This window comes from Gadus macrocephalus, chromosome 6, assembly GCF_031168955.1.
Source record: "Gadus macrocephalus chromosome 6, ASM3116895v1".
NCBI classification, from domain to species: Eukaryota; Metazoa; Chordata; class Actinopteri; order Gadiformes; family Gadidae; genus Gadus; species Gadus macrocephalus.
Window position 1 is genome coordinate 13189689 of NC_082387.1, and position 25819 is coordinate 13215507.

Sequence of the window (25819 nt, forward strand, 5' to 3'; positions counted from 1 at the left end):
CAGAGGAGGGCTCTGGTGAAGTAACATCTGATGTGTCTCCTAAAGAGACTGAAACAGAATCATCAACATCAACGTTCAGCACAAAGAAACCATCAGTGACAACAGAATCCCATGAAACATTTGACAGTTCAAGGACAACAGCATATCCAGCCTCCTCTCTGCACAGCACTGACACACCCACAAGCCAATCAAAGACATCCTCTGTTACACCAGAAGATAGTGTAGTTTCATCTTCAACCCTTGAAGAGGGCTCAGATGGTCAAACAATTGATATGTCCACCCAAGAGACTGTTACTATCACATCATCCTCTGTGTTGAGTACAACGGAACCAGAAAAAGAAGCAGCTGCTGTTAAAATATCTACTACTTCTGCTTCTCCCTCCTTTTCCATTGAAACAGCTACCGCCATCTCAAGTGAGCAACCAGAACAGACAAGTACAGACATGTTTCCAGGCAGTGAGACCTTCGCTGGCACATCATCGTCTTTGTTAAGTACTGAAAAACCGACCATGTTTCCCTCAGGAAAGTCGTCAGTCTCGCCAATCACAGAGAAGACAGAGATCAGTGCTGATCTAACATCTAAAGATGAAAGTGGTTCTGGTGATGAAGCTGGTTCTGGTGATGAAGCTCCTGACGTGTTCTCTCATATGTCTGCTGTCACAACTGTATCTTCCCTGGCAAGCACAGAGGGACCATCCACCGTGTCATCAGAAACTGTAGTGGATATTTCAAATCAGACAGTGATGCCATCAACATATGTTGCCTCAGATGTCACAAAGACCAGTTCCATAACCAGCTCTCCAAGTTCAACATCACCTGAGGCATCCGCAGATTCTAGCGATGAGATCGTGGAATATGGTGTTAGCAAAGAACCTATCATGCTGGAATCTTCCCCTTCCTTCTATGGATCAAGCACAGAGGCGGCCACAGCAGTAGTAACTACTCCTTCTGACACAGAATTTCCAGCGGACCTGACTTCTACGATATTTACTGATGAATCGTTAATTATCTCAACCCCCATTTCTTTTTTGTCCACCACAGAGAAACCTGCAGTGACAACAGCATCAGATAAAGCAATTGATGGTATAAAATCAACCTTGTCCCCACCTTCCTCACTCTATAGTACAGAGAAACCAGCATTCACAACAAAACCTCAAGAAAATGTCTCTACAGATCAATCCTCTATCACAGCAGAGGCTAGTTCCATTTTTGCATCAACAGAGGAGGGCTCTGGTGAAGTAACATCTGATGGGTCTCCTAAAGAGACTGAAACAGAATCATCAACATCAACGTTCAGCACAAAGAAACCATCAGTGACAACAGAATCCCATGAAACAATTGACAGTTCAAGGACAACAGCATATCCAGCCTCCTCTCTGTACAGCACTGACACGCCCACAAGCCAGTCAAAGACAGCCTTTGTTACACCAGAAGATAGTGTAGTTTCATCTTCAACCCTTGAAGAGGGCTCAGATGGTCAAACAATTGATATGTCCACCCAAGAGACTGTTAGTACCACATCATCCTCTGTGTTGAGTACAACGGAGCCAGAAAAAGAAGCAGCTGCTGTTAAAATATCCAGTACTTCTGCTTCTCCCTCCTTTTCCACTGAAACAGCTACCGCCATCTCAAGTGAGCAACCAGAACAGACAAGTACAGATACGTCTCCAGGCAGTGAGACCTCCGCTGGCACATCATCGTCTTTGTTAAGTACTGAGAAACCGAGCAAGTTACCCACAGGAAAGTCGTCAGTCTCGCCAACAACAGAGAAGACAGAGATCAGTGCTGATCTAACATCTAAAGATGTAGCTGGTTCTGGTGATGAAGCTGGTTCTGGTGATGTAGCTCCTGACGTGTTCTCTCAGATGTCTGCTGTCACAACTGTATCTTCCCTGGCAAGCACAGGGGGACCATCCACAGTGTCATCAGAAACTGTAGTGGATATTTCAAATCAGACAGTGATGCCATCAACATATTTTGCCTCAGATGTCACAAAGACCAGTTCCATAACCAGCTCTCCAAGTTCAACATCACCTGAGGCATCCGCAGATTCTAGCGATGAGATCGTGGAATATGGTGTTAGCAAAGAACCTATCATGCTGGAATCTTCCCCTTCCTTCTATGGATCAAGCACAGAGGCTGCCACAGCAGTAGTAACTACTCCTTCTGACACAGAATTTCCAGCGGACCTGACTTCTACGATATTTACTGATGAATCGTTAATTATCTCAACCCCCATTTCTTTTTTGTCCACCACAGAGAAACCTGCAGTGACAACAGCATCAGATAAAGCAATTGATGGTATAAAATCAACCTTGTCCCCACCTTCCTCACTCTATAGTACAGAGAAACCAGCATTCACAACAAAACCTCAAGAAAATGTCTCTACAGATCAATCCTCTATCACAGCAGAGGCTCGTTCCATTTTTGCATCAACAGAGGAGGGCTCTGGTGAAGTAACATCTGATGGGTCTCCCAAAGAGACTGAAACAGAATCATCAACATCAACGTTCAGCACAAAGAAACCATCAGTGACAACAGAATCCCATGAAACAATTGACAGTTCAAGGACAACAGCATATCCAGCCTCCTCTCTGTACAGCACTGACACGGCCACAAGCCAGTCAAAGACAGCCTTTGTTACACCTGAAGATAGTGTAGTTTCATCTTCAACCCTTGAAGAGGGCTCAGATGGTCAAACAATTGATATGTCCACCCAAGAGATTGTTACTACCACATCATCCTCTGTGTTGAGTACAACGGAGCCAGAAAAAGAAGCAGCTGCTGTTAAAATATCCAGTACTTCTGCTTCTCCCTCCTTTTCCACTGAAACAGCTACCGCCATCTCAAGTGAGCAACCAGAACAGACAAGTACAGATACGTCTCCAGGCAGTGAGACCTCCGCTGGCACATTGTCGTCTTTGTTAAGTACTGAGAAACCGAGCAAGTTACCCTCAGGAAAGTCGCCAGTCTCGCCAACAACAGAGAAGACAGAGATCAGTGCTGATCTAACATCTAAAGATATAGCTGGTTCTGGTGATGAAGCTGGTTCTGGTGTTGAAGCTCCTGATGTGTTCTCTCAGATGTCTGCTGTCACAACTGTATCTTCCCTGGCAAGCACAGAGGGACCATCCACAGTGTCATCAGAAACTGTAGTGGATATTTCAAATCAGACAGTGATGCCATCAACATATGTTGCCTCAGATGTCACAAAGACCAGTTCCATAACCAGCTCTCCAAGTTCAACATCACCTGAGGCATCCACAGATTCTAGCGATGAGATCGTGGAATATGGTGTTAGCAAAGAACCTATCATGCTGGAATCTTCCCCTTCCTTCTATGGATCAAGCACAGAGGCGGCCACAGCAGTAGTAACTACTCCTTCTGACACAGAATTTCCAGCGGACCTGACTTCTACGATATTTACTGATGAATCGTTAATTATCTCAACCCCCATTTCTTTTTTGTCCACCACAGAGAATCCTGCAGTGACAACAGCATCAGATAAAGCAATTGATGGTATAAAATCAACCTTGTCCCCACCTTCCTCACTCTATAGTACAGAGAAACCAGCATTCACAACAAAACCTCAAGAAAATGTCTCTACAGATCAATCCTCTATCACAGCAGAGGCTAGTTCCATTTTTGCATCAACAGAGGAGGGCTCTGGTGAAGTAACATCTGATGGGTCTCCTAAAGAGACTGAAACAGAATCATCAACATCAACGTTCAGCACAAAGAAACCATCAGTGACAACAGAATCCCATGAAACAATTGACAGTTCAAGGACAACAGCATATCCAGCCTCCTCTCTGTACAGCACTGACACGCCCACAAGCCAGTCAAAGACAGCCTTTGTTACACCAGAAGATAGTGTAGTTTCATCTTCAACCCTTGAAGAGGGCTCAGATGGTCAAACAATTGATATGTCCACCCAAGAGACTGTTACTACCACATCATCCTCTGTGTTGAGTAGAACGGAGCCAGAAAAAGAAGCAGCTGCTGTTAAAATATCCAGTACTTCTGCTTCTCCCTCCTTTTCCACTGAAACAGCTACCGCCATCTCAAGTGAGCAACCAGAACAGACAAGTACAGATACGTCTCCAGGCAGTGAGACCTCCGCTGGCACATCATCGTCTTTGTTAAGTACTGAGAAACCAAGCAAGTTACCCACAGGAAAGTCGTCAGTCTCGCCAACAACAGAGATGACAGAGATCAGTGCTGATCTAACATCTAAAGATGTAGCTGGTTCTGGTGATGAAGCTGGTTCTGGTGATGAAGCTCCTGACGTGTTCTCTCAGATGTCTGCTGTCACAACTGTATCTTCCCTGGCAAGCACAGGGGGACCATCCACAGTGTTATCAGAAACTGTAGTGGATATTTCAAATCAGACAGTGATGCCATCAACATATTTTGCCTCAGATGTCACAAAGACCAGTTCCATAACCAACTCTCCAAGTTCAACATCACCTGAGGCATCCGCAGATTCTAGCGATGAGATTGTGGAATATGGTGTTAGCAAAGAACCTATCATGCTGGAATCTTCCCCTTCCTTCTATGGATCAAGCACAGAGGCGGCCACAGCAGTAGTAACTACTCCTTCTGACACAGAATTTCCAGCGGACCTGACTTCTACGATATTTACTGATGAATCGTTAATTATCTCAACCCCCATTTCTTTTTTGTCCACCACAGAGAAACCTGCAGTGACAACAGCATCAGATAAAGCAATTGATGGTATAAAATCAACCTTGTCCCCTCCTTCCTCACTCTATAGTACAGAGAAACCAGCATTCACAACAAAACCTCAAGAAAATGTCTCTACAGATCAATCCTCTATCACAGCAGAGGCTAGTTCCATTTTTGCATCAACAGAGGAGGGCTCTGGTGAAGTAACATCTGATGGGTCTCCTAAAGAGACTGAAACAGAATCATCAACATCAACGTTCAGCACAAAGAAACCATCAGTGACAACAGAATCCCATGAAACAATTGACAGTTCAAGGACAACAGCATATCCAGCCTCCTCTCTGTACAGCACTGACACGCCCACAAGCCAGTCAAAGACAGCCTTTGTTACACCAGAAGATAGTGGAGTTTCATCTTCAACCCTTGAAGAGGGCTCAGATGGTCAAACAATTGATATGTCCACCCAAGAGACTGTTACTACCACATCAACCTCTGTGTTGAGTACAACGGAGCCAGAAAAAGAAGCAGCTGCTGTTAAAATATCCAGTACTTCTGCTTCTCCCTCCTTTTCCACTGAAACAGCTACCGCCATCTCAAGTGAGCAACCAGAACAGACAAGTACAGATACGTCTCCAGGCAGTGAGACCTCTGCTGGCACATCGTCGTCTTTGTTAAGTACTGAGAAACCGAGCAAGTTACCCTCAGGAAAGTCGTCAGTCTCGCCAACAACAGAGAAGACAGAGATCAGTGCTGATCTAACATCTAAAGATGTAGCTGGTTCTGGTGATGAAGCTCCTGACGTGTTCTCTCAGATGTCTGCTGTCACAACTGTATCTTCCCTGGCAAGCACAGAGGAACCATCCACAGTGTCATCAGAAACGGTAGTGGATATTTCAAATCAGACAGTGATGCCATCAACATATGTTGCCTCAGATGTCACAAAGACCAGTTCCATAACCAGCTCTCAAAGTTCAACATCACCTGAGGCATCCGCAGATTCTAGCGATGAGATCGTGGAATATGGTGTTAGCAAAGAACCTATCATGCTGGAATCTTCCCCTTCCTTCTATGGATCAAGCACAGAGGCGGCCACAGCAGTAGTAACTACTCCTTCTGACACAGAATTTCCAGCGGACCTGACTTCTACGATATTTACTGATGAATCGTTAATTATCTCAACCCCCATTTCTTTTTTGTCCACCACAGAGAAACCTGCAGTGACAACAGCATCAGATAAAGCAATTGATGGTATAAAATCAACCTTGTCCCCACCTTCCTCACTCTATAGTACAGAGAAACCAGCATTCACAACAAAACCTCAAGAAAATGTCTCTACAGATCAATCCTCTATCACAGCAGAGGCTAGTTCCATTTTTGCATCAACAGAGGAGGGCTCTGGTGAAGTAACATCTGATGGGTCTCCTAAAGAGACTGAAACAGAATCATCAACATCAACGTTCAGCACAAAGAAACCATCAGTGACAACAGAATCCCATGAAACAATTGACAGTTCAAGGACAACAGCATATCCAGCCTCCTCTCTGTACAGCACTGACACGCCCACAAGCCAGTCAAAGACAGCCTTTGTTACACCAGAAGATAGTGTAGTTTCATCTTCAACCCTTGAAGAGGGCTCAGATGGTCAAACAATTGATATGTCCACCCAAGAGACTGTTAGTACCACATCATCCTCTGTGTTGAGTACAACGGAGCCAGAAAAAGAAGCAGCTGCTGTTAAAATATCCAGTACTTCTGCTTCTCCCTCCTTTTCCACTGAAACAGCTACCGCCATCTCAAGTGAGCAACCAGAACAGACAAGTACAGATACGTCTCCAGGCAGTGAGACCTCCGCTGGCACATCATCGTCTTTGTTAAGTACTGAGAAACCGAGCAAGTTACCCACAGGAAAGTCGTCAGTCTCGCCAACAACAGAGAAGACAGAGATCAGTGCTGATCTAACATCTAAAGATGTAGCTGGTTCTGGTGATGAAGCTGGTTCTGGTGATGTAGCTCCTGACGTGTTCTCTCAGATGTCTGCTGTCACAACTGTATCTTCCCTGGCAAGCACAGGGGGACCATCCACAGTGTCATCAGAAACTGTAGTGGATATTTCAAATCAGACAGTGATGCCATCAACATATTTTGCCTCAGATGTCACAAAGACCAGTTCCATAACCAGCTCTCCAAGTTCAACATCACCTGAGGCATCCGCAGATTCTAGCGATGAGATCGTGGAATATGGTGTTAGCAAAGAACCTATCATGCTGGAATCTTCCCCTTCCTTCTATGGATCAAGCACAGAGGCTGCCACAGCAGTAGTAACTACTCCTTCTGACACAGAATTTCCAGCGGACCTGACTTCTACGATATTTACTGATGAATCGTTAATTATCTCAACCCCCATTTCTTTTTTGTCCACCACAGAGAAACCTGCAGTGACAACAGCATCAGATAAAGCAATTGATGGTATAAAATCAACCTTGTCCCCACCTTCCTCACTCTATAGTACAGAGAAACCAGCATTCACAACAAAACCTCAAGAAAATGTCTCTACAGATCAATCCTCTATCACAGCAGAGGCTCGTTCCATTTTTGCATCAACAGAGGAGGGCTCTGGTGAAGTAACATCTGATGGGTCTCCCAAAGAGACTGAAACAGAATCATCAACATCAACGTTCAGCACAAAGAAACCATCAGTGACAACAGAATCCCATGAAACAATTGACAGTTCAAGGACAACAGCATATCCAGCCTCCTCTCTGTACAGCACTGACACACCCACAAGCCAATCAAAGACAGCCTTTGTTACACCAGAAGATAGTGTAGTTTCATCTTCAACCCTTGAAGAGGGCTCAGATGGTCAAACAATTGATATGTCCACCCAAGAGACTGTTACTACCACATCATCCTCTGTGTTGAGTAGAACGGAGCCAGAAAAAGAAGCAGCTGCTGTTAAAATATCCAGTACTTCTGCTTCTCCCTCCTTTTCCACTGAAACAGCTACCGCCATCTCAAGTGAGCAACCAGAACAGACAAGTACAGATACGTCTCCAGGCAGTGAGACCTCCGCTGGCACATCATCGTCTTTGTTAAGTACTGAGAAACCAAGCAAGTTACCCACAGGAAAGTCGTCAGTCTCGCCAACAACAGAGATGACAGAGATCAGTGCTGATCTAACATCTAAAGATGTAGCTGGTTCTGGTGATGAAGCTGGTTCTGGTGATGAAGCTCCTGACGTGTTCTCTCAGATGTCTGCTGTCACAACTGTATCTTCCCTGGCAAGCACAGGGGGACCATCCACAGTGTTATCAGAAACTGTAGTGGATATTTCAAATCAGACAGTGATGCCATCAACATATTTTGCCTCAGATGTCACAAAGACCAGTTCCATAACCAACTCTCCAAGTTCAACATCACCTGAGGCATCCGCAGATTCTAGCGATGAGATTGTGGAATATGGTGTTAGCAAAGAACCTATCATGCTGGAATCTTCCCCTTCCTTCTATGGATCAAGCACAGAGGCGGCCACAGCAGTAGTAACTACTCCTTCTGACACAGAATTTCCAGCGGACCTGACTTCTACGATATTTACTGATGAATCGTTAATTATCTCAACCCCCATTTCTTTTTTGTCCACCACAGAGAAACCTGCAGTGACAACAGCATCAGATAAAGCAATTGATGGTATAAAATCAACCTTGTCCCCACCTTCCTCACTCTATAGTACAGAGAAACCAGCATTCACAACAAAACCTCAAGAAAATGTCTCTACAGATCAATCCTCTATCACAGCAGAGGCTAGTTCCATTTTTGCATCAACAGAGGAGGGCTCTGGTGAAGTAACATCTGATGGGTCTCCTAAAGAGACTGAAACAGAATCATCAACATCAACGTTCAGCACAAAGAAACCATCAGTGACAACAGAATCCCATGAAACAATTGACAGTTCAAGGACAACAGCATATCCAGCCTCCTCTCTGTACAGCACTGACACGCCCACAAGCCAGTCAAAGACAGCCTTTGTTACACCAGAAGATAGTGGAGTTTCATCTTCAACCCTTGAAGAGGGCTCAGATGGTCAAACAATTGATATGTCCACCCAAGAGACTGTTACTACCACATCAACCTCTGTGTTGAGTACAACGGAGCCAGAAAAAGAAGCAGCTGCTGTTAAAATATCCAGTACTTCTGCTTCTCCCTCCTTTTCCACTGAAACAGCTACCGCCATCTCAAGTGAGCAACCAGAACAGACAAGTACAGATACGTCTCCAGGCAGTGAGACCTCTGCTGGCACATCGTCGTCTTTGTTAAGTACTGAGAAACCGAGCAAGTTACCCTCAGGAAAGTCGTCAGTCTCGCCAACAACAGAGAAGACAGAGATCAGTGCTGATCTAACATCTAAAGATGTAGCTGGTTCTGGTGATGAAGCTCCTGACGTGTTCTCTCAGATGTCTGCTGTCACAACTGTATCTTCCCTGGCAAGCACAGAGGAACCATCCACAGTGTCATCAGAAACGGTAGTGGATATTTCAAATCAGACAGTGATGCCATCAACATATGTTGCCTCAGATGTCACAAAGACCAGTTCCATAACCAGCTCTCAAAGTTCAACATCACCTGAGGCATCCGCAGATTCTAGCGATGAGATCGTGGAATATGGTGTTAGCAAAGAACCTATCATGCTGGAATCTTCCCCTTCCTTCTATGGATCAAGCACAGAGGCGGCCACAGCAGTAGTAACTACTCCTTCTGACACAGAATTTCCAGCGGACCTGACTTCTACGATATTTACTGATGAATCGTTAATTATCTCAACCCCCATTTCTTTTTTGTCCACCACAGAGAAACCTGCAGTGACAACAGCATCAGATAAAGCAATTGATGGTATAAAATCAACCTTGTCCCCACCTTCCTCACTCTATAGTACAGAGAAACCAGCATTCACAACAAAACCTCAAGAAAATGTCTCTACAGATCAATCCTCTATCACAGCAGAGGCTAGTTCCATTTTTGCATCAACAGAGGAGGGCTCTGGTGAAGTAACATCTGATGGGTCTCCTAAAGAGACTGAAACAGAATCATCAACATCAACGTTCAGCACAAAGAAACCATCAGTGACAACAGAATCCCATGAAACAATTGACAGTTCAAGGACAACAGCATATCCAGCCTCCTCTCTGTACAGCACTGACACGCCCACAAGCCAGTCAAAGACAGCCTTTGTTACACCAGAAGATAGTGTAGTTTCATCTTCAACCCTTGAAGAGGGCTCAGATGGTCAAACAATTGATATGTCCACCCAAGAGACTGTTAGTACCACATCATCCTCTGTGTTGAGTACAACGGAGCCAGAAAAAGAAGCAGCTGCTGTTAAAATATCCAGTACTTCTGCTTCTCCCTCCTTTTCCACTGAAACAGCTACCGCCATCTCAAGTGAGCAACCAGAACAGACAAGTACAGATACGTCTCCAGGCAGTGAGACCTCCGCTGGCACATCATCGTCTTTGTTAAGTACTGAGAAACCGAGCAAGTTACCCACAGGAAAGTCGTCAGTCTCGCCAACAACAGAGAAGACAGAGATCAGTGCTGATCTAACATCTAAAGATGTAGCTGGTTCTGGTGATGAAGCTGGTTCTGGTGATGTAGCTCCTGACGTGTTCTCTCAGATGTCTGCTGTCACAACTGTATCTTCCCTGGCAAGCACAGGGGGACCATCCACAGTGTCATCAGAAACTGTAGTGGATATTTCAAATCAGACAGTGATGCCATCAACATATTTTGCCTCAGATGTCACAAAGACCAGTTCCATAACCAGCTCTCCAAGTTCAACGTCACCTGAGGCATCCGCAGATTCTAGCGATGAGATCGTGGAATATGGTGTTAGCAAAGAACCTATCATGCTGGAATCTTCCCCTTCCTTCTATGGATCAAGCACAGAGGCTGCCACAGCAGTAGTAACTACTCCTTCTGACACAGAATTTCCAGCGGACCTGACTTCTACGATATTTACTGATGAATCGTTAATTATCTCAACCCCCATTTCTTTTTTGTCCACCACAGAGAAACCTGCAGTGACAACAGCATCAGATAAAGCAATTGATGGTATAAAATCAACCTTGTCCCCACCTTCCTCACTCTATAGTACAGAGAAACCAGCATTCACAACAAAACCTCAAGAAAATGTCTCTACAGATCAATCCTCTATCACAGCAGAGGCTCGTTCCATTTTTGCATCAACAGAGGAGGGCTCTGGTGAAGTAACATCTGATGGGTCTCCCAAAGAGACTGAAACAGAATCATCAACATCAACGTTCAGCACAAAGAAACCATCAGTGACAACAGAATCCCATGAAACAATTGACAGTTCAAGGACAACAGCATATCCAGCCTCCTCTCTGTACAGCACTGACACGGCCACAAGCCAGTCAAAGACAGCCTTTGTTACACCTGAAGATAGTGTAGTTTCATCTTCAACCCTTGAAGAGGGCTCAGATGGTCAAACAATTGATATGTCCACCCAAGAGATTGTTACTACCACATCATCCTCTGTGTTGAGTACAACGGAGCCAGAAAAAGAAGCAGCTGCTGTTAAAATATCCAGTACTTCTGCTTCTCCCTCCTTTTCCACTGAAACAGCTACCGCCATCTCAAGTGAGCAACCAGAACAGACAAGTACAGATACGTCTCCAGGCAGTGAGACCTCCGCTGGCACATTGTCGTCTTTGTTAAGTACTGAGAAACCGAGCAAGTTACCCTCAGGAAAGTCGCCAGTCTCGCCAACAACAGAGAAGACAGAGATCAGTGCTGATCTAACATCTAAAGATATAGCTGGTTCTGGTGATGAAGCTGGTTCTGGTGTTGAAGCTCCTGATGTGTTCTCTCAGATGTCTGCTGTCACAACTGTATCTTCCCTGGCAAGCACAGAGGGACCATCCACAGTGTCATCAGAAACTGTAGTGGATATTTCAAATCAGACAGTGATGCCATCAACATATGTTGCCTCAGATGTCACAAAGACCAGTTCCATAACCAGCTCTCCAAGTTCAACATCACCTGAGGCATCCGCAGATTCTAGCGATGAGATCGTGGAATATGGTGTTAGCAAAGAACCTATCATGCTGGAATCTTCCCCTTCCTTCTATGGATCAAGCACAGAGGCGGCCACAGCAGTAGTAACTACTCCTTCTGACACAGAATTTCCAGCGGACCTGACTTCTACGATATTTACTGATGAATCGTTAATTATCTCAACCCCCATTTCTTTTTTGTCCACCACAGAGAATCCTGCAGTGACAACAGCATCAGATAAAGCAATTGATGGTATAAAATCAACCTTGTCCCCACCTTCCTCACTCTATAGTACAGAGAAACCAGCATTCACAACAAAACCTCAAGAAAATGTCTCTACAGATCAATCCTCTATCACAGCAGAGGCTAGTTCCATTTTTGCATCAACAGAGGAGGGCTCTGGTGAAGTAACATCTGATGGGTCTCCTAAAGAGACTGAAACAGAATCATCAACATCAACGTTCAGCACAAAGAAACCATCAGTGACAACAGAATCCCATGAAACAATTGACAGTTCAAGGACAACAGCATATCCAGCCTCCTCTCTGTACAGCACTGACACGCCCACAAGCCAGTCAAAGACAGCCTTTGTTACACCAGAAGATAGTGTAGTTTCATCTTCAACCCTTGAAGAGGGCTCAGATGGTCAAACAATTGATATGTCCACCCAAGAGACTGTTACTACCACATCATCCTCTGTGTTGAGTAGAACGGAGCCAGAAAAAGAAGCAGCTGCTGTTAAAATATCCAGTACTTCTGCTTCTCCCTCCTTTTCCACTGAAACAGCTAGCACCATCTCAAGTGAGCAACCAGAACAGACAAGTACAGATACGTCTCCAGGCAGTGAGACCTCCGCTGGCACATCATCGTCTTTGTTAAGTACTGAGAAACCAAGCAAGTTACCCACAGGAAAGTCGTCAGTCTCGCCAACAACAGAGATGACAGAGATCAGTGCTGATCTAACATCTAAAGATGTAGCTGGTTCTGGTGATGAAGCTGGTTCTGGTGATGAAGCTCCTGACGTGTTCTCTCAGATGTCTGCTGTCACAACTGTATCTTCCCTGGCAAGCACAGGGGGACCATCCACAGTGTTATCAGAAACTGTAGTGGATATTTCAAATCAGACAGTGATGCCATCAACATATTTTGCCTCAGATGTCACAAAGACCAGTTCCATAACCAACTCTCCAAGTTCAACATCACCTGAGGCATCCGCAGATTCTAGCGATGAGATTGTGGAATATGGTGTTAGCAAAGAACCTATCATGCTGGAATCTTCCCCTTCCTTCTATGGATCAAGCACAGAGGCGGCCACAGCAGTAGTAACTACTCCTTCTGACACAGAATTTCCAGCGGACCTGACTTCTACGATATTTACTGATGAATCGTTAATTATCTCAACCCCCATTTCTTTTTTGTCCACCACAGAGAAACCTGCAGTGACAACAGCATCAGATAAAGCAATTGATGGTATAAAATCAACCTTGTCCCCACCTTCCTCACTCTATAGTACAGAGAAACCAGCATTCACAACAAAACCTCAAGAAAATGTCTCTACAGATCAATCCTCTATCACAGCAGAGGCTAGTTCCATTTTTGCATCAACAGAGGAGGGCTCTGGTGAAGTAACATCTGATGGGTCTCCTAAAGAGACTGAAACAGAATCATCAACATCAACGTTCAGCACAAAGAAACCATCAGTGACAACAGAATCCCATGAAACAATTGACAGTTCAAGGACAACAGCATATCCAGCCTCCTCTCTGTACAGCACTGACACGCCCACAAGCCAGTCAAAGACAGCCTTTGTTACACCAGAAGATAGTGGAGTTTCATCTTCAACCCTTGAAGAGGGCTCAGATGGTCAAACAATTGATATGTCCACCCAAGAGACTGTTACTACCACATCATCCTCTGTGTTGAGTACAACGGAGCCAGAAAAAGAAGCAGCTGCTGTTAAAATATCCAGTACTTCTGCTTCTCCCTCCTTTTCCACTGAAACAGCTACCGCCATCTCAAGTGAGCAACCAGAACAGACAAGTACAGATACGTCTCCAGGCAGTGAGACCTCTGCTGGCACATCGTCGTCTTTGTTAAGTACTGAGAAACCGAGCAAGTTACCCTCAGGAAAGTCGTCAGTCTCGCCAACAACAGAGAAGACAGAGATCAGTGCTGATCTAACATCTAAAGATGTAGCTGGTTCTGGTGATGAAGCTCCTGACGTGTTCTCTCAGATATCTGCTGTCACAACTGTATCTTCCCTGGCAAGCACAGAGGGACCATCCACAGTGTCATCAGAAACTGTAGTGGATATTTCAAATCAGACAGTGATGCCATCAACATATGTTGCCTCAGATGTCACAAAGACCAGTTCCATAACCAGCTCTCAAAGTTCAACATCACCTGAGGCATCCGCAGATTCTAGCGATGAGATCGTGGAATATGGTGTTAGCAAAGAACCTATCATGCTGGAATCTTCCCCTTCCTTCTATGGATCAAGCACAGAGGCGGCCACAGCAGTAGTAACTACTCCTTCTGACACAGAATTCCCAGCGGACCTGACTTCTACGATATTTACTGATGAATCGTTAATTATCTCAACCACCATTTCTTCTTTGCTCACCACAGAGAAACCTGCAGTGACAACAGCATCAGATAAAGCAATTGATGGTATAAAATCAACCTTGTCCCCACCTTCCTCACTCTATAGTACAGAGAAACCAGCATTCACAACAAAACCTCAAGAAAATGTCTCTACAGATCAATCCTCTATCACAGCAGAGGCTAGTTCCATTTTTGCATCAACAGAGGAGGGCTCTGGTGAAGTAACATCTGATGGGTCTCCTAAAGAGACTGAAACAGAATCATCAACATCAACGTTCAGCACAAAGAAACCATCAGTGACAACAGAATCCCATGAAACAATTGACAGTTCAAGGACAACAGCATATCCAGCCTCCTCTCTGTACAGCACTGACACGCCCACAAGCCGATCAAAGACAGCCTCTGTTACACCAGAAGATAGTGTAGTTTCATCTTCAACCCTTGAAGAGGGCTCAGATGGTCAAACAATTGATCTGTCCACCCAAGAGACTGTTACTACCACATCATCCTCTGTGTTGAGTACAACGGAACCAGAAAAAGAAGCAGCTGCTGTTAAAATATCTACTACTTCTGCTTCTCCCTCCTTTTCCACTGAAACAGCTACCGCCATCTCAAGTGAGCAACCAGAACAGACAAGTACAGATACGTCTCCAGGCAGTGAGACCTCTGCTGGCACATCGTCGTCTTTGTTAAGTACTGAGAAACCGAGCAAGTTACCCTCAGGAAAGTCGTCAGTCTCGCCAACAACAGAGAAGACAGAGATCAGTGCTGATCTAACATCTAAAGATGTAGCTGGTTCTGGTGATGAAGCTGGTTCTGGTGATGAAGCTCCTGACGTGTTCTCTCAGATGTCTGCTGTCACAACTGTATCTTCCCTGGCAAGCACAGAGGGACCATCCACAGTGTCATCAGAAACTGTAGTGGATATTTCAAATCAGACAGTGATGCCATCAACATATGTTGCCTCAGATGTCACAAAGACCAGTTCCATAACCAGCTCTCAAAGTTCAACATCACCTGAGGCATCCGCAGATTCTAGCGATGAGATCGTGGAATATGGTGTTAGCAAAGAACCTATCATGCTGGAATCTTCCCCTTCCTTCTATGGATCAAGCACAGAGGCGGCCACAGCAGTAGTAACTACTCCTTCTGACACAGAATTCCCAGCGGACCTGACTTCTACGATATTTACTGATGAATCGTTAATTATCTCAACCACCATTTCTTCTTTGCTCACCACAGAGAAACCTGCAGTGACAACAGCATCAGATAAAGCAATTGATGGTATAAAATCAACCTTGTCCCCACCTTCCTCACTCTATAGTACAGAGAAACCAGCATTCACAACAAAACCTCAAGAAAATGTCTCTACAGATCAATCCTCTATCACAGCAGAGGCTAGTTCCATTTTTGCATCAACAGAGGAGGGCTCTGGTGAAGTAACATCTGATGGGTCTCCTAAAGAGACTGAAACAGAATCATCAACATCAACGTTCAGCACAAAGAAACCATCAGTGACAACAGAATCCCATGAAACAATTGACAGTTCAAGGACAACAGCATATCCAGCCTCCTCTCTGTACAGCACTGACACGCCCACAAGCCGATCAAAGACAGCCTCTGTTACACCAGAAGATAGTGTAGTTTCATCTTCAACCCTTGAAGAGGGCTCAGATGGTCAAACAATTGATCTGTCCACCCAAGAGACTGTTACTACCACATCATCCTCTGTGTTGAGTACAACGGAACCAGAAAAAGAAGCAGCTGCTGTTAAAATATCTACTACTTCTGCTTCTCCCTCCTTTTCCACTGAAACAGCTACCGCCATCTCAAGTGAGCAACCAGAACAGACAAGTACAGATACGTCTCCAGGCAGTGAGACCTCCGCTGGCACATCGTCGTCTTTGTTAAGTACTGAGAAACCGAGCAAGTTACCCTCAGGAAAGTCGTCAGTCTCGCCAACAACAGAGAAGACAGAGATCAGTGCTGATCTAACATCTAAAGATGTAGCTGGTTCTGGTGATGAAGCTCCTGACGTGTTCTCTCAGATGTCTGCTGTCACAACTGTATCTTCCCTGGCAAGCACAGAGGGACCATCCACAGTGTCATCAGAAACTGTAGTGGATATTTCAAATCAGACATTGATGCCATCAACATATGTTGCCTCAGATGTCACAAAGACCAGTTCCATAACCAGCTCTCAAAGTTCAACATCACCTGAGGCATCCGCAGATTCTAGCGATGAGATCGTGGAATATGGTGTTAGCAAAGAACCTATCATGCTGGAATCTTCCCCTTCCTTCTATGGATCAAGCACAGAGGCGGCCACAGCAGTAGTAACTACTCCTTCTGACACAGAATTTCCAGCGGACCTGACTTCTACGATATTTACTGATGAATCGTTAATTATCTCAACCCCCATTTCTTTTTTGTCCACCACAGAGAAACCTGCAGTGACAACAGCATCAGATAAAGCAATTGATGGTATAAAATCAACCTTGTCCCCACCTTCCTCACTCTATAGTACAGAGAAACCAGCATTCACAACAAAACCTCAAGAAAATGTCTCTACAGATCAATCCTCTATCACAGCAGAGGCTAGTTCCATTTTTGCATCAACAGAGGAGGGCTCTGGTGAAGTAACATCTGATGGGTCTCCTAAAGAGACTGAAACAGAATCATCAACATCAACGTTCAGCACAAAGAAACCATCAGTGACAACAGAATCCCATGAAACAATTGACAGTTCAAGGACAACAGCATATCCAGCCTCCTCTCTGTACAGCACTGACACGCCCACAAGCCGATCAAAGACAGCCTCTGTTACACCAGAAGATAGTGTAGTTTCATCTTCAACCCTTGAAGAGGGCTCAGATGGTCAAACAATTGATCTGTCCACCCAAGAGACTGTTACTACCACATCATCCTCTGTGTTGAGTACAACGGAACCAGAAAAAGAAGCAGCTGCTGTTAAAATATCTACTACTTCTGCTTCTCCCTCCTTTTCCACTGAAACAGCTACCGCCATCTCAAGTGAGCAACCAGAACAGACAAGTACAGATACGTCTCCAGGCAGTGAGACCTCCGCTGGCACATCGTCGTCTTTGTTAAGTACTGAGAAACCGAGCAAGTTACCCTCAGGAAAGTCGTCAGTCTCGCCAACAACAGAGAAGACAGAGATCAGTGCTGATCTAACATCTAAAGATGTAGCTGGTTCTGGTGATGAAGCTGGTTCTGGTGATGAAGCTCCTGACGTGTTCTCTCAGATGTCTGCTGTCACAACTGTATCTTCCCTGGCAAGCACAGAGGGACCATCCACAGTGTCATCAGAAACTGTAGTGGATATTTCAAATCAGACATTGATGCCATCAACATATGTTGCCTCAGATGTCACAAAGACCAGTTCCATAACCAGCTCTCAAAGTTCAACATCACCTGAGGCATCCGCAGATTCTAGCGATGAGATCGTGGAATATGGTGTTAGCAAAGAACCTATCATGCTGGAATCTTCCCCTTCCTTCTATGGATCAAGCACAGAGGCGGCCACAGCAGTAGTAACTACTCCTTCTGACACAGAATTTCCAGCGGACCTGACTTCTACGATATTTACTGATGAATCGTTAATTATCTCAACCCCCATTTCTTTTTTGTCCACCACAGAGAAACCTGCAGTGACAACAGCATCAGATAAAGCAATTGATGGTATAAAATCAACCTTGTCCCCACCTTCCTCACTCTATAGTACAGAGAAACCAGCATTCACAACAAAACCTCAAGAAAATGTCTCTACAGATCAATCCTCTATCACAGCAGAGGCTAGTTCCATTTTTGCATCAACAGAGGAGGGCTCTGGTGAAGTAACATCTGATGGGTCTCCTAAAGAGACTGAAACAGAATCATCAACATCAACGTTCAGCACAAAGAAACCATCAGTGACAACAGAATCCCATGAAACAATTGACAGTTCAAGGACAACAGCATATCCAGCCTCCTCTCTGTACAGCACTGACACGCCCACAAGCCGATCAAAGACAGCCTCTGTTACACCAGAAGATAGTGTAGTTTCATCTTCAACCCTTGAAGAGGGCTCAGATGGTCAAACAATTGATCTGTCCACCCAAGAGACTGTTACTACCACATCATCCTCTGTGTTGAGTACAACGGAACCAGAAAAAGAAGCAGCTGCTGTTAAAATATCTACTACTTCTGCTTCTCCCTCCTTTTCCACTGAAACAGCTACCGCCATCTCAAGTGAGCAACCAGAACAGACAAGTACAGATACGTCTCCAGGCAGTGAGACCTCCGCTGGCACATCGTCGTCTTTGTTAAGTACTGAGAAACCGAGCAAGTTACCCTCAGGAAAGTCGTCAGTCTCGCCAACAACAGAGAAGACAGAGATCAGTGCTGATCTAACATCTAAAGATGTAGCTGGTTCTGGTGATGAAGCTGGTTCTGGTGATGAAGCTCCTGACGTGTTCTCTCAGATGTCTGCTGTCACAACTGTATCTTCCCTGGCAAGCACAGAGGGACCATCCACAGTGTCATCAGAAACTGTAGTGGATATTTCAAATCAGACATTGATGCCATCAACATATGTTGCCTCAGATGTCACAAAGACCAGTTCCATAACCAGCTCTCAAAGTTCAACATCACCTGAGGCATCCGCAGATTCTAGCGATGAGATCGTGGAATATGGTGTTAGCAAAGAACCTATCATGCTGGAATCTTCCCCTTCCTTCTATGGATCAAGCACAGAGGCGGCCACAGCAGTAGTAACTACTCCTTCTGACACAGAATTTCCAGCGGACCTGACTTCTACGATATTTACTGATGAATCGTTAATTATCTCAACCCCCATTTCTTTTTTGTCCACCACAGAGAAACCTGCAGTGACAACAGCATCAGATAAAGCAATTGATGGTATAAAATCAACCTTGTCCCCACCTTCCTCACTCTATAGTACAGAGAAACCAGCATTCACAACAAAACCTCAAGAAAATGTCTCTACAGATCAATCCTCTATCACAGCAGAGGCTAGTTCCATTTTTGCATCAACAGAGGAGGGCTCTGGTGAAGTAACATCTGATGGGTCTCCTAAAGAGACTGAAACAGAATCATCAACATCAACGTTCAGCACAAAGAAACCATCAGTGACAACAGCATTAGATAAAGCAATTGATGGTGTAATATCAACCTTGTCCCCACCTTCCTCACTCTATAGTACAGAGAAACCATCATTCACAACAGAACCTCAAGAAAGTGTCTCTAGAGATCAATCCTCTATCACAGCAGAGGCTAGTTCCATTTTTGCATCAACAGAGGAGGGCTCTGGTGGGGTAACACCTGATGGGTCTCCTATAGAGACTGAAACAGAATCATCAACATCAACGTTCAGCACAAAGAAACCATTGGTGACAACAGAATCCCATGAAACAATTGACAGTTCAAGGACTACAGCATATCCGGCCTCCTCTCTGTACAGCACTGACACGCCCAGAAGCCAATCAAAGACAGCCTCTGTTACACCAGAAGATAGTGTAGTTTCATCTTCAACCCTTGAAGAGAGCTCAGGGGTTGAAACATCTCATTTGTCCACACAAGAGACCGTTACTATCACATCAACTTCTGTAAAGAGTACAAAGGAGCCAGGACAACAAGCAGCTGCTGTTACAATATCCACCACTTCTGCATCCCCCTCCTTTTCCACTGAAAAAGCTACCGCCATCTCAAGTGAGCAACCAGAACAGACAAGTACAGATATATCGTCAAGTGATGACACATCCATCAGTATAGCTACTGTGTTGCCCACATATATGTCCACTGTAACCAGTGTCTCTGCATCTTCAATACAGTCAACAGAAGAAGGTCCAATAGAAACACCTTCAGAGGCTACAAAGGAGGAAACATCAATGGACCACACAGTTTCTTCATCGTCTCCATCAACAACTCTGCAAACCCGTGGTTATCCCACAAGAGTCACCTCCACATTCATCGACATGGAGAGTTCTGGGGACTCATTTGTGGATGATGATCTGGGGAGCACTCCTGATGGATCAGGTTCTGAACTACTGATGGAGAACTTTATAAAATCAAAAGCGGGAGTCACTCCTGCCCCAGTTAAGACTGAGATGGTTGAGCAGAGCACATCAGCAGTACCAAGCTTTGCAACATCAACTTATTTAAGCACAAAGCCAACCATGGATTCAGAATCATCAACCCAACCTCCATACATTACAAGCACAGAGACTTTAACTGTCACTATCTCTATGTCACCGGATGGAAGCACAGCTGACCACACACAGGATTTTTTTATTCAGTCCTCCAATGTAACAGATTCATCTGTCTACACAACTGAGTCAACCACAGAAGTCTTGGCTACAAATGAGCATATTGATTCAGCCTTCCCAGAAACAACTACAAGTACTGATGAGAGAGTTTCTATAACATCGGCAAAACCTGAAACACAATCAGATGGTTCAGGGGACCTATTAACAGATGTGTCATCAATGTTCAGCACAGGGATACCAAAAGTAATAATGTCGTCACATGAAACAACAACAGGTTCCATTTCAAAATCTGATGTAACAGCAGCTTCTTTCCCCATCAGCTCTGAAGAATCAACCACGGCCCCTTCAAATATGACGATATCCAATTCTGTCTCATTACGGCCTTTGTTGACTGATACATCAAAATCCACCCTAACCATTACTTTGATGGAAGAAAAAAGTTCCAGTTTCCATCCCCCTGGGGTATTCACTTCGACTCCATCAGAAGCCACAGGTGAAACAGAGTATTTTGTTTCAGTTACACCAGGCTCTGATGAGATGGCTACCTCAAAAGAAAGGGAGATTATCCGAGCTACAGAAAGCACTGTGAGTTCTGAAACAACACAGACTCCAAGTCATAGCCGCATGGACGAAAGTAATACTTTAGCTGAGCGAACAAGAGACTACTCCCATCCAACCATGATGCCCAATGCAACCTTAAAGTTAGTTAGTGATCACACTTCAAGTGACACCACCAAGTCAAGCTCAAGCAGTGAATTCCCATCCATTTCAACCGCTTTCCCCTCTATTGTTTACCATTCTGTGACAGACCAACAGATTCTGATTATTAGTCCCACAACCAGCCAAACCAATGCTGAACTAAGTGAACAGACCCCTACAATGATTCTGCATGGGACCAAACCATCAGCAAGCACCACTCGCATATTCACAGAGGAAGCCACAGATGAGGATACGATTTTCTCAACAGTGACAGATGGCATGAAACATGGAAGCCTAGATCCTGGCCTTATTACCAAAGATAATACTATCATCGATGCAGACACTTTTTCTGTGGTTTCCACCATTCAGACTGAGGAAGAAGGAGGTTTCACAGCAGTTACAATGACACCCATGCTGGATGGGACAGAAGAGATGAAAGGTTCTGGAAGTGATGAGGTAATTTCTGAATCCACTCCAGCCACCCTTGATTCAACATCAGAATCCTCTGAAAATTCCTCTCATCGTTCAGAATCAACAAGCAGCTCTGCAGAGATCAAAATGGTCCCAACAGAAGAAGAAGGCAGCTCTAGTAGTTCTAGTGAGTCATCCAGTGCTGAGGCAGTGACATTTGCGCCACAGAGCACGGGAGAATCTAAATTATTGACTGTGCAATATAGCATGTTCCCCACTGCAAGTGCCGACCAAACCACTCAACGAATGGATGCTGATTCTACGAGTGACAGCATTAACGATAAGGAGGGTGGTTCTACCACAGAAATGTCATCCACTTTGCCTCCTTCTCAAGCTTCAAACGAATCAGCTGAAATTGTGACAACAGCCGTGCTTAAAGGTCAAGATACAACAGCAAATGCAAAGACTACTGCTTCTTCACTGTTCCGTACTAAGACCCCAATTGTTTCTGTATCAGATATTACGGGTGAGCCTACTGCCACAGTAAAAGCAGAACAAGGAAGCCTTTCCTCTATATCAGATATCACAACAGAGGAAAGCTCTGGTCAGCCAAGCACAGCTATGTTTACAGAAGAACCTTCTTTGTACAGCACAACCAAACCCCTAAAAGATATGAACACAGAAGAGGCACTGAGACCCACTGCCTCCCTGCATGCCACGGAGGAACCCACCATTTCCTCTGGCACAGATGTGACCAGCAAAGATGACTCATCTGAACAAACCCCACCTAGTACAATGGTCAATGAAACAGTGATGGTGGAACAAGAGCCAATCCCCACTATTTCAGCTACTACAAGTGTAGGAGCTGTGTCATCTCTTTATAGCACCCAAAAACCAGTTATCACATCGAGTCCAGATGTTACTGAGTACTCAAATACCTTAACCATAGAATCCTTTTCAGAGACTTCCACAGTGTACACATATACAGTAAAGATTGATGAACTGCCTTCCACAAACGTTCCAACTTCACCCCAAGTTACTAAACAGCCATCAGCGGCAAATGTCATTGATGGTGAGAGCTCCGGTGACAAGGCAATGGATACAACCACTAACCTAAACAACATCTCCACATTATCACCGAAAATTATAATAGATGGAAATACTTTATCCACCTCCACGTCCTCACGTCCTCACAGCACAGAGAAAACACTGACTGAAACAGAAAGAGATGAAGCTACTAAGGAATCAACTGAAGAATCAGTCTCATCAATGGAACTTCATACAGCATCGTCTCAACAATGGGTCTCAGATCCTTCCTCTGCCATCGCAACATCATCAACACCTGTGGACAAAGTTCAATTTGTCACCACTTTTGTGCCGGTACCTGAAGTAACATCATCAGCAGAATCTTATCAGCAGGCCAGGTCGGAGATTACGTTTATACATCATTCCTCAGTCGCTGTCAGCGCAGCGGAAATAGTAGCGGCTACAACAATCACAACTATGGTCTCCAGTGAGAGGACCACCTCCCCTCCTACTGAAAAGGGTGTCACTGCAACAACTGATAACTTTTTGTTCGATGACTCATCCAGCCAGTCAACTGCTACCCTAGAAGTTTCAACTTCCGCAGAAAGCCTCCCTGAAAAACAGGATGGTGTTGAAAATACATCTGATAAAACTGAAGCATCGACCAAAGTCCCAATGACCACCTTCTCTAGTGTGGATAAAGTTGTGGATTACAACAGCACAGGGCCTGCTGTGCTTGTAGCCATAACCGAAAGCGGTAGGACACATTCTGAAGAGTCCACACTGAGTTTCAAGGAAGTAACATTGATTCCGGTTACATCACAGGATAACTTATCAACACTTGGCCACACAGAGAACCCAAAAGCTGCCCCCATTTCAGAGATTTCTGAATCAGAAGCCTCAGGGGATGGGACACCTGTTATCTTCATCAGAGAGATGTCCACACTATCACCTCCGTTGTTGATGAAAGAAAGTGAAATGGTAACAAGCAGTGGGCAAACTCCTTATGTGGCACACATCGAGGAAACTTCTACAAGCTCAGAAGAGGAAGGTTTTACATCTCAGACGAAAACAGTAGTTACCCCATTCCCAACCTTGGCCCTGGCTCCCAATCTGACCATAGAGGATAGTATACATAGCATACATTTGACAGCTGCTACATCACAGCTTGATGTCAATATTCAGTTTGTCACAACAAGTTCTCCTTTACAACATCTGACAACCCCTGTAGAATCCTTTGAACAGGCCAGGTCTGACGACAGCTTAACCCATGTGCCTTACACCGATCATTCCTCTGGGGATGCACTACTAAGCACAACCAGCCCCCTGTTGCCAATTCAGAAGACAACCCAGAGTTCAGAGTCAACAGCCAACCCTGTAAATGGGTCAACTTCAAAAGACAATTGGACAATTGAACCTCTAAAAGAAGCCAGTTCAAGTAGCACAGAGAGTGAATCGTCAACCTCTACCCCGTTTTATGAAAAAGACCCCGATTATGGCACCCCAGTAGATTATGAAGCACCAGACCTCTCCAAGGTTGAATCGGTCCCGATTTACCCAGGAGCACCTCCAAGCGCTCTGCCACAAACTACTCAGAGCCAGTCTGTTATCTCAGCAGGCAGCGAAAGTGGCTCTGAGGGAAGCACTTCTCAATCATCCGTAATAGCAGGGAGTACCTCTGTTGTGCCTGCAGTGGATCTGGAGAGTGACAAGGTTGAAGACAAAACGGAGCTATCGGCTGCCATCACTAGCCCGCCCTCTATGATAATAACCAAAGCGCCCACTGTTGAGGCCGGTGAAGAATCCACTAAAGAAAAGCCCTCAGCCGCTCCCGGTGAGATCAAGACTGTATTCAAGGCAGATGTTACCACAAGTTTACCGATGATCAGAGAGCCAGGTATGAGAGAGGATTCCATGAGTGTGGACAGAGAAGTGTCTGCCACTACGACCGCAATCGTGCCTCTGGCTGAGACACAAAGCCTGGAAGACATAATCAAATCATTGCATACAACACCTTCTTCATTCTCCAATGAAAATGATACAGTGGACCGGGATGGGACACCCTATACACCTCTCTTCAATGAAGGATTGCCGATCAGTGGAGAAGAACCCAGCAACTCTGCTGAAACTGGACTGGACATAAACCACAGCATCATCGGCGAGACTGTTGAAATTCCAGGTATGTAAAAATAATTTTCCGATTTTTTGAATTGTAATTCCAAGGGATCTGAGTTTATGTCTCTTTGTATTTTTATTTAGATGGTTTGTTTTATTTCCACGCAGGTTTTCACTCATGTGTGAACAACATTTGTTTGAATGGCGGTTCCTGCTTCAAGACCGGCAGTACAATTTCATGCAGCTGTCCCCCTGGTTACAGTGGAGTCCGTTGTGAAACAGGTACATCACATATTCTCTCTGTATCCCCTTTCTCAACACAACAGGCGCTTAAAGATCATTTGATACCACCAAATATGCCTACTCATTTCTGCCTTTTCTGTTATTTCTAGATATTGATGAATGCCAGTCCAACCCTTGCCGTAACGGTGGTACATGTGTTGATGGGGTTGGCTGCCATACATGTGTGTGCCTTCCCAGCTACTCCGGCCGTAACTGTGAAGAGGGTGAGTTTAACGCATTCAAATATATACAATTACCACATCCCCAATATTAGTTGCTTACTATTTCTATTGTTTATTAAAGTAACTGTTTATATGGTCAACTACTTTGTGAGAGATATTGATTTTATTCAACCCCTTCATCCATCTCAAAATAACTAAATCCCCTAAATCCCTTGAGGAATAAACATAGTCAATGTTAGCGATAACTCTTACATAAATGAGTTATGGTTTAGTCTGGTTGTGAAGCTTCTCAGACTTCCCCAACAGCAGAACATTCTCTTCTAATATAAACCCTCGCCAATAAGACACAACTGAATCACACACAGCACCTCCATCTCACCGTGGCAGCTGCTTTTAGTAGTCTCCTATTCTTGTCCGCAGGCCGCCAGGTTACTGAACAGGTAGCTTGGGGCAGCA

At 44.8% G+C, this 25819-nt stretch overlaps 1 protein-coding gene across 1 annotated transcript in view; it reads left to right on the plus strand.

The window, feature by feature from the left end:
- Nucleotides 1-7841: 7841 nt before the first annotated feature.
- Nucleotides 7842-25819, plus strand: part of LOC132459098 (mucin-3B-like) — a 25173-nt gene continuing 7195 nt past the window's right edge. Inside the window, exons 1-4 of the mRNA XM_060053474.1 lie at nucleotides 7842-7908; nucleotides 11968-24963; nucleotides 25068-25181; nucleotides 25292-25405. Of these exons, the coding sequence (XP_059909457.1) occupies nucleotides 7842-7908; nucleotides 11968-24963; nucleotides 25068-25181; nucleotides 25292-25405 (13291 nt within the window). The remainder of the gene's footprint in view (nucleotides 7909-11967; nucleotides 24964-25067; nucleotides 25182-25291; nucleotides 25406-25819) is intronic.